Source organism: Tarenaya hassleriana, unplaced genomic scaffold (genome assembly GCF_000463585.1).
Source record: "Tarenaya hassleriana unplaced genomic scaffold, ASM46358v1 Cleome38, whole genome shotgun sequence".
Classification (NCBI taxonomy): Eukaryota; Viridiplantae; Streptophyta; class Magnoliopsida; order Brassicales; family Cleomaceae; genus Tarenaya; species Tarenaya hassleriana.
Genome location: NW_010966774.1, coordinates 159,941 through 169,848, shown reverse-complemented (window position 1 = coordinate 169,848; position 9,908 = coordinate 159,941). Strand labels below are relative to the sequence as shown.

Sequence of the window (9,908 nt, the reverse complement as noted above, 5' to 3'; positions counted from 1 at the left end):
GGATTTTTGGTCGATGATTGACGGGTAAACGTCGTTTTCGGGTAGAAAATCGCGACTTTTTCGTCTGCACAGCGTCTGGACTGATCGGTCTACGTCTGGACCGGTTGGTCTAGGTCGCTGTGTTCGTCTGATCTTGCCGATTGTCTAGACCGGTCGGTCCAGACAATTTTTTTTTTAATTCTTGGGTTGTTACAAGACCAAACCTTCGGACTCATTTAGACTCTCTCAAACCTTATCTTTCCCTCAGAATATTTCAACTGATAAAACAGATTCTTAGGCAAACTCATCAATATTTCTAACGGAATCAGGGTTTATATGTTTTTGTGACAAAAATTGTAAAATTTGTAGATTTTTTACAAAATTAGGAATTTATTTATTTATTCGATAAAATTTAAAAAGTACAGGTTTACAAGGCAATATTCTCTCTTGTTTTGTTTTTTTTAGAATGATATCAATACGAACTTAAGAACCTCAAAATTGACCAAAAATAGGGTGGCAACTATTGAATTTAAAAAATAGAATTAAATTAAAATTTTCTGTTATGTCATATAATCAAATAAAAAACACATGAACTACTTGTAGAATTCACATCATATTATAAACTGAATAAGACAATATTATACCGGTTTAACCAGCAGTATACTCTAGTACCAATCTGTCGAATACGTTCTAAAACATTTGCAAAATGATTTGTAGTTATTGAATGCATTTCCAAGACATTTTGCAAATGATTTGTAATGATTTATAGACTTTACGAAGAATCTCGAGATAATAAAATAAACGGAGATATGGTCTAATGATGAATTTTGTGTGTGAGGAATGGTGGAGACTATTCGTCTGCTTGTTCGTAAGGTCCATGTTTGATTTTACATACGGGGGAGTAAAAAATATTTTTTGTTTTAGGTTATTTCATATTTTTTAAGGAAAGAGAAAGAAAGTCATATATATCCTTATTTGATAATAAAAACAACGTTATTGAAATTTGGTTGGGATAAAATTGGAAAATATTATAAAAAAATATTTTGAAAAATATAGAATGACAAATATTTTGAAATATAAAAAAATAATCTAAAACTACAAATATTTTGAAAAGTACAATTTATTCTGAGTTTTATGGAATGTAATAGGTCAAAAGTCAATTGAATTTTTTGAATTATAAAAAAATAATAAATGCTGGCAGCAAGAACGCACGCATTACTAATGCTACCCGTTTCTGTTGTGACTTAATTTCCATACAATAAATAGGTGCTCAATAATTCAATAAAGTGATGTAATTTCTTGAATAGGTTGCAAGTACGACTTAGTCAGACTTCCATTATCTTTATTTAATCTTCCCAAAATCAGCTCGGAGATCAGACCACCACTAAAACAAATGGATAATTTTATCATTAGCCTCACCACCACCCTTGTCTTCGCAGCCACGCTTGCATTCTTCCTCCTCCGAAACCCTAAAATGAAACGTCACCGTTTACCTCCGGGACCTAAGGGACTTCCTATAATCGGAAACCTCCTCATGATCCAGAAGGTTAACCCCCAACGTTTCCTCTACAATCTATCCAAAACATACGGTCCGATTTTGTCCTACAAACTCGGTGCCCGGAAAACGGTTGTGATTTCGTCTGCCGAGCTGGCCGAGGAGCTTCTCAAGACCAGAGACCTCGACTTTGTGAACCGTCCCGAGCAGCGAGCTCAGGTGTTCTTGACGTACGAAGCACGGGACATGGCGTTTCAGAACTATAACGTGTATCATAAGGAAATGAAGAAGATGAGTATCCTTCACCTCTTCTCTCCGAGCCGGGTAGCGAGTTTCCGGTACATCAGAGAGCAAGAAACACGTCGTTCGATGGATAAGGTATCGGAAGCGGCCGGGAGATTGCGAGCCGTTGATATAAGTGAGCTTATGGTGACTTACACCAACTCCGTCGTATGCCGACAAGCGTTCGGGAAGAATCACAACGAGGACGATGTCCAGATGAAGAGATTTATCGGGATATTAGGTCGGATTCAAGGCCTTTGGGGGACAACGTTCTTTTCCGATCTCTTCCCGTTCTGTACGTTTGTTGATGATATTACGGGGCTTACGGCTTATATGAAAGAAACTTTTCGATTACAAGATGCTTACTTGCAAGAGCTCGTCGACGAGGCACTTGACCCAAATAGGAGTAAACCCGAAACCGAGAGTATGATTGATCTCTTGATGGAAATGTACAGAGATCAGCCTTTCTTCTCAACCAAGTTCACCCTTGAAAATGTGAAGGCCATGATCTTGGTAAGTCTCCTCACACACAAGTAAATTGGATTCGGGCAACTGCTTTATGTGTACTATGGTCCGTAAATAAACTTGTTTTGGTGTTTATTGGCTCGAACTTATGATGTTGTCGAATTTTAACATAGGATGTTGTCAGATTTGTTTTATATTTTTGGGACAATCGCCTAAAAAAAATGACCAACTTTTTTAAAAAGTTCATGTAAAATCACGAACTTTATATACTCTTATATAAAATCATGAAACCGGACCCTCAAAGAGTAAAGGAAAAAACTAACCAGTTCTATTCACTTGAGAAAAAGTCAAGTACAACTCACTTTTTGTTAGAGCTACTTAACACCCACTCTCACAATGAATTCTACCGATCAAAAACCTTACCAAACGTAAACGCTCACCAAAAGAACGGAGATTTTTCCATTAGGTCTCCCCCTCAGATCCACGCCCAAACACTCAACAGAGAAAAGAGATTTACCCAATCGGTCTCTTTCTCAGACACACACTCACTCAAATAGTGAGTGCTCACTCACCAAAAATCTCTCTATAGAAAAATATGCTTTGCTCTCCGTAAGAACTAATATGCAACTTGTGTCTCCTTTATATAGACTCCTCCAGTTCGCCTTAGATCTCCACGAATTGATTTGATAGACTCGTCCTTGATTCTCTTCGATTTCATCTCTATCTCCAAGATCTTATCTTTATCTCTATCTCTTCAATTTTTTACTTTATCTCCAAGATCTTGTCTCTATCTTAAATCTCCTCAAATCTTCTTAGCTTTGATTCTATCTTCATCTCTTGGAGTCAAATCCAAACTTTGTGGCTGTATCTCTTCATATTGCTTTCCCTAAAATCTCTCTTCAAGTGGTTGACATTGAATCCATCTCAATCTCTCAGTCTTTGACTTTATCTGAAACTTGTCAGCTGTACCTCAGATTTGCATGAGCTCTATCTCGTCGTATTCTTCTCCTGAAATCTCTCAAGTTTGTTGAACCTGCAATAACCACTGAACAACCAAAAAACACATGTGCAAATAATTGCAATAACAGAAACTACAAATTTCGTAAAATTAATGAATACGATAGAATATGATAAGATTGTTCTTTATTTTTTCACTCTTGAAAATGTGAAGGCCACAATCTTGATAAGTTAGAATGTTTATAGACTCGTTTTTATACGTCTCTAGCTCCTTTAGAGAACACCGGTTTGATCGAATTTGCAAATACAATTTTGTCGAGCCGGTTTATATTGATGATAAACACTTTCTCACTTTTATGCATTCATTGGTCTGGAAAGGACATGATGGTGGCGGGAACAGACTCTGCGGCTGCGGTGGTCGTGTGGGGACTAACATATCTTATGAAGTGCCCGGAAGTGATGGACAAAGCTCAGGCTGAACTGAGAGACTTAGTCGGAAACAGAGGTTTCGTAACGGAAGACGACATTTCCAAGCTTCCCTACTTCAAAGCCCTTGTGAAAGAAACGCTAAGGATCGAACCCGTCATACCGCTACTCTCGCCTCGAACTTGCGTGGAAGATTCTGAGATAGGCGGCTATGATATCCCTGCAGGAACTACCGTCAATGTCAATATATGGGCCCTAACACGAGATGAGAAGTTATGGGGCGAAGATCCGCAAGAATTTAGGCCCGAAAGGTTCTTGGAAGAGAAGAACGGTGTCGATTTCAAGGGAAACGATTTTGAGCTGATCCCGTTTGGGTCGGGCCGAAGGATGTGCCCTGCCGTGAATTTGGCTGCGGCCATGCTCGAGCTTCCGTACGCTAACCTTCTCTACAAATACAACTTCAAGCTTCCGTACGATCTGAAACCCGAGGATATCGACATGGACGTGAAGATTGGCATTGCTATGCCGAAGGCTGAACCTCTCGTGCTTATTCCGGAGAAGGTTTACTAAGATTTGTAATTACGTGTGACTTCTTCCTTGTAGAGCCGTCAACCTAATAGTGTATGGTGAAGTGTAACATCTTTTAATGAATTATGAATTAAAAATTGAAAACCCTTTCTCAATGCTAAATACATATACGGGTAATCGCAAAAAAAAATTAAAATTTTTAATATTTGATAAATAAACAAATAAATAAATAAACTTCCAATTTTATAATAAAATACACAAACTTATCATTTTCAATCATAAATCGACACAACCCCTAGTTGTATAAAAAATTTGACGAATTCGCCAATTGTATAAAATTTGCCGAGCCACCCAGATATACCACATCACCAATGTCATACGTAAAATTTTCATTTCACGAAAGATTAAAAAAGATATAGATATAATATATATTCATATAAAAATATAAAAAAGAAAGACATATATATAAAACATATATATATATATACATACATATATGTTTTTTTATAATATGTGATTCACAAGAGTATATACATATATATGTTTACATAGGGATATGGACATCATATGTTTACTAGAAGATAATTAGAACAAGTGAGAGTTTTTTGTTTAGATGTTCTATGATGTTCTACGATATAAGTACTGATACATTAGTATTGACATTTTTATGAATGGTTGCATGATTAAATGTTTGATTCTTTATTTGTTTGGCATATTGAATAAATGATGAAATTCATGTCTCGTTATGAATGATCATAAATTCTCTAGTCGCGTATCTTTGTGGGAACAATGATATATTAATAGTAGTATGAGGCGTGATAGATGATCATATGTATTGGATATATATCACAGTCATGGGTACTTATTTGAAATGAAGTACTGGATTGTTAAACCAGACGAATCATCCGCAATGTGTTGAACACACCCAATTAATCACCAATAGTTGACGAATGGTTCAGCCCATGGACTGATGTTGGGCTTAGCAAACCGTTGGAGGATTGAAGCATCGAAGGAGAGCAAATTGGCAACAGGATCTCTGCATTTCCATCAAAAACACATGTTTCCATTTATCAGGATACACTTTCTATTTCTCAAACATTGTATTAGGAGCATGCCTTTTATAAGGTTGAATATTGTTCTCTGCTGAATTAGCAATGAAGAAGACATAATCTCCAGTATTCTCTTGACATTTCTCTGATTCTCTCCTTCGCCAATTTCTGTCAACAACCCAATCTTAAATTCTTTCATGATATCAGAGCCTCTAGGGCTAAATACCACTCTCTCTCTGTTTCTTTACACATCTATCTTCTGAAACAATGGATTCTTCACTTCGAAGCTGATCCCAACCGTGTTCGACAGCAAAAATTACTTGATTTGATCTAAAGCTGCTCGGACAACACTCATTGGGAGAGGTCTGTGGAGTCACGTCCTTCAGACCCAAGAACCGACACCACCGACATCAATTATTCCAACACAAACATCGACAGATGGAGCAACACCAACAGAACCAGCAACGCAGGTTTCACTTTCTGATCCAACAACAACCAAATGGTTTCAGGAAGATCAACAAGCTCCGGCAATTATTCAGAGTTTTCTGGCTCCGCATATACTCAACAACTACATCCATTGAGAGACAACGAAAGCAATTTGGGACAAACTCAAGCTCGTGTATGGCAACCTGTCAAACATGAGTCGAATCTACGAGATCAAGAAGGCTCTCTTTGCAATACAGCAAGGAGGTCATCCCTTTGAAACGTGCCTTGGCGAAATCAGTAGCTTATGGGCCGAATATGAACAACTCCGACCCGACACGGCAGATTTCAAAATCATTGCCGATCGGAAAGAACAAGACAAGGTATTTTCGATTCTCTCGTGTTTAGATGGGATTTACATTGATCTTGTCTATCATGTTCTTAGGCAAGAAAAGATCCCATCCATGGATGAAGTATGTATGCTTATCCAAAGGGAAGAGTGTAGTAGAAACCTGTTCAGTGGCTCTGTCGACTTGGCACATTTAACTGCTCAGAAAAATATTCTTCCAGCAAGTCACGAAGAAACCAACATGTCCAGAAAATTTTTCCAGCCTGCATACAACAGGGACAAGCGGAACGCCACTAGCGAACACTGCAAGAAACCTGGTCATGATAAAACTAAATGTTGGTTCTTGCATCCCCATTTGAAGCCGCAACAATTTCGTGGCAGAGACTCTCGTAACTCTATCATTGTTGATTCGGGAGCGACAAATCATATGTTCTCTCAATATAACCGGTTTCAAAATATGCAGACCATGTTCGGTACTGTTTCGGTGGCAAATGATGCTAAAATACCTATTGCTGGCCATGGTTCTATTCAATTATTTGATAAAAATATAAATGCTCTCTATGTTCACAACTTAAAACGAACATGTTATCCATTCCGAAACTCAATAAAGAATTGGATTGTTCCGTTATTTTTTATGCTAATGAAATACGCTTTCAAGATACTAATACTCGAAGAACTTTTGGGAAAAGCGTTCTTCACAATAAGGGGGAACTTCCAAATTACCCTCAATGTGCTACAAGGACTTCTAGTGCTACCCTCCTCTTGAAAAAAAAAATTCCAACTTCTAATATACCCCTCTCATTCACAAATTACACAAATACCCTTTACAATAAATTAAAAAAATAAAAAAAAACTCCCTTTTTTTTAGGGTTTCTCTTTCTTCAGAAACGGTTTCTCTCTCCTCCTCTCACCATTGTCGACTAAGCTCTCTCTCTCTACTGCGTTTTCTCTCTCCTCCTCATTTAGCTATTTTGTCTTCAAAATTTGTCGAATTTGGACAAAATCACGGGCAAATCAAGGCGAAATCAGTGATGAAAGTGGAAATAGGTAAGTTTGTGTCGAAATCTCAGTTTTTTTCATACACATTGATGGTTGTTGCGGTTTTTTTCCCTTCAATTGTTGTGTTTTCTGTAGTTGTGTCGTTTGTAAACAAAGATCTGTATCAGATCTGCATTTTGGATGCATTCCGAGCATCGTTCTGTGTCACGGGTCACACAGGTTAATTGTCATGAATGTCAACGTGGGTATATGGGTCACAATGATCACAATGTGCACAACACTTATATGGGTGATTATAGAAACATGACATAATGGTCACAATGTGTATCATACAAATAGATTAGGGGTTATATGGTGAAGTGGTCACGCGGTCACACTATTACAGGGTCATTTGGTCACATGGTTCATGAGTCATTAGGAAAACCAGTCACATGGGTGACAATAGGAACAGACTCACAATAGTCACAAGGTTACAAGGTCACAAATTCACACGGTCACAAGGTCACATGGTCACATGGTCACATGGTCACATGGTCATATGGTCACAAGGTTACAAGGTCACAAGGTCACAAGGTCACATGATCACATGGTCACATGTTTCAGAATGGTCAGATTGGTAATAATGGTCACAAAGTCACATAGTCACATGATCACAATGTTGAGAAAGGTCGAATTAATCTTCATTTTGTAACTCAGTTTTCCAGTGGTATAATGGAAGGGCGAGACGAGATGTCAACAATTATATATTTTCTATACGACGGTGCTTGGATACAGAATAAGAATGGAGAATATGAATGGGAAGGAAGGGTTGTGGAAAACCAAAGATTGTTATTCTTTTGTCCCCCCTTGGAGATGACCTACAGTGAACTTGTTAGAGAGTTATGTTCGGAGATGAAGGTAGATAAAGATAAAGTAGAGATCAAGCTGAGCTATTTACCAAATATAAAAGAAAACAGAAAGCCCACCTACCTATGGAATGACAGGCATGTTCATATTTATCTACTGGATAAAATAAATGGAATGTGAGGCATGCTTTATGTGGAGATAGATGAGGTACGAGTGAAAGGTGAATGTGAATAAAATGTTGAAGAACAACCTATAATGCCTGCTGGTGAAAGTGGTGTTGGAGGTAGTAGGAAGCGAGATGGGATAGATTATGATGATTGTGTTATGTTGAGCCCTAATTTTAAGAGTAAAGTTGGGAGTAATAATGTGGCAGAGGTTATACATCTTTCTGACAGTGAACATTCTAGTGGTCTTAGGGATGTTATAGTGACTGAATGTGATGGGGATCGTGCTGATGGTGGTGATGATTTGGCCATTGAGATAGTAGCAGACTCTCGGTTTTCGAATTCTGTATTCAGTTTCAGTGATGGTTTAAATATCACAATTGGCCATGAGTTTGACAATAAGGTAGCAGCACAAGAATTTGTTCGCAAGGGTGTAGCTATGGGTCGTTTTCGTTACAGTACACTGAAGTCCGATAAAAAGTTGTGGGAAATAAGATGCAAATTTGCTGAATCGGGCTGTAATTGGAAGTTGCGAACGGCATTGATTTTAAACTCGGAGCGTTGGAGTGTAAGAAAACACAATCCCATGCATAGCTGCAAACCCGTATCTGAAACAAGCGAAGCTTTGAGGGGTACAAAGAAATTGGTTCGGGATTATTTGAAGGAAGAATTTCCCGGTAAACTTGATAGTACCCCTTCAGCCCATGAAATTGTAGACATGGTAAAAGCCAAGTACGGTACAACCGTAACATATTTGACGGCATTACGAGGTAAACACAAAGCTGAAAGTGAGATTCGAGGTGATCCTGCTGAGCATTTCAGAAAGCTTCCTGGGTGGTTGCACATGTTGCAAAAGAGAAATCCCGGAACGATTGTCGGTCTTGAGTTGGACAAAGATGGCAAAAGTTTCAAATATCTCTTCTTCGCATTGGGTGCAGCGGTAAGAGGATGGAATTACATGTGTAAAGTGGTTGCAATTGATGCAACATTTCTCACGGGACAATACAAGGGTACATTGGTCGTTGCGACGGCACAAGACGGTGACCACCACCTATATCCGTTAGCCTGGGGGGTTATTGACAGAGAAAAAGATGCATCATGGAGATGGTTTATGAAAATGTTAATAAAGGCAATCCCAGATGGACCTGATGTTGTTGTGATTTCTGATCGACATAGGAGTATAATAAAAGCCGTCAGCGAAGTGTACAAAGAAGCAGGGCACGGATTTTGTGCGAGACATATAGCACAAAATTTGAAAGTCAAGGTTAACAAAGGCATGGGAAGAAAAAGTTCGAGAGGTGATACCATTGCCGAACGGTTCTTCAAATGCGCGGAAGCTTATACGTTGAACGAATTTGAAGACCTGTTTAATGATATGAAGGACAGGTACGAGGTTTTTTTAACCATTATTACCTAATCTAAAATTGTGATTATTCTGAAACATGTGACCATGTGACCATGTCACCATGTGACCATGTGACCATGTGACCATCATCAATGTGACCATCATCAATGTGACCATGTGACCATGTGACCGTGTGACCATGTGACCATGTGACTTGTATATTGTGGCTATTGTATATTGTGATCATGTGACCATTGCTTATTCTAAAACATGTGACCATTGTTTGTGTAGGTATCCCAAAGTTGCGGAGTATATGCAGAAAGAAGAACTTGATCCCGAGAAATGGGCAAGGTGTAAATTTAAGCGTCAAAGGTACAATTTATTGACAACAAATGCGGCGGAATCAATAAATTCTGTAATGAAGAAGGCCAAAAGGTTTCTGGTGCTGGGCCTTCTGGATATGTGTGTCTCCAAGACCGTGGAATGGTTCAATAGATATAGAGTTGAAGCAGGATGTGCCGATGATTCACAAAAAATGACACCGCATGTTGACAAAGTGCTCCATGAGAGGTATGAGACTGCATGTACGTATGAAGTCATT

At 38.4% G+C, this 9,908-nt stretch overlaps 2 protein-coding genes across 2 annotated transcripts; both read left to right on the top strand.

Annotated features, from left to right (window-relative positions):
• The first annotated feature begins 1,352 nt into the window (after positions 1-1,352).
• On the top strand, positions 1,353-4,273 carry LOC104822821 (cytochrome P450 83A1-like). The gene is made up of 2 exons (XM_010554173.1): positions 1,353-2,269; positions 3,557-4,273. Exons 1-2 carry the CDS (start codon positions 1,373-1,375, stop codon positions 4,172-4,174), a joined length of 1,515 nt encoding a protein of 504 aa, XP_010552475.1. The 5' UTR covers positions 1,353-1,372; the 3' UTR covers positions 4,175-4,273.
• A 3,780-nt stretch (positions 4,274-8,053) lies between these two features.
• LOC104822861 lies at positions 8,054-9,846 on the top strand. The gene is made up of 3 exons (XM_010554223.1): positions 8,054-9,348; positions 9,599-9,679; positions 9,783-9,846. Exons 1-3 carry the CDS (start codon positions 8,054-8,056, stop codon positions 9,844-9,846), a joined length of 1,440 nt encoding a protein of 479 aa, XP_010552525.1.
• Positions 9,847-9,908: the final 62 nt, after the last annotated feature.

Excerpts from the sequence above, each read along its gene's own strand:
- LOC104822861 (XM_010554223.1), top strand. The coding sequence starts at position 8,054 with ATGCCTGCTGGTGAAAGTGGTGTTGGAGGTAGTAGGAAGCGAGATGGG. Across the intron at positions 9,349-9,598 it reads TTTAATGATATGAAGGACAG|GTATCCCAAAGTTGCGGAGT; the intron begins GTACGAGGTTTT and ends TTGTTTGTGTAG. Across the intron at positions 9,680-9,782 it reads TGTAAATTTAAGCGTCAAAG|ACCGTGGAATGGTTCAATAG; the intron begins GTACAATTTATT and ends TGTGTCTCCAAG.
- LOC104822821 (XM_010554173.1), top strand. The coding sequence starts at position 1,373 with ATGGATAATTTTATCATTAGCCTCACCACCACCCTTGTCTTCGCAGCC. Across the intron at positions 2,270-3,556 it reads ATGTGAAGGCCATGATCTTG|GACATGATGGTGGCGGGAAC; the intron begins GTAAGTCTCCTC and ends TGGTCTGGAAAG.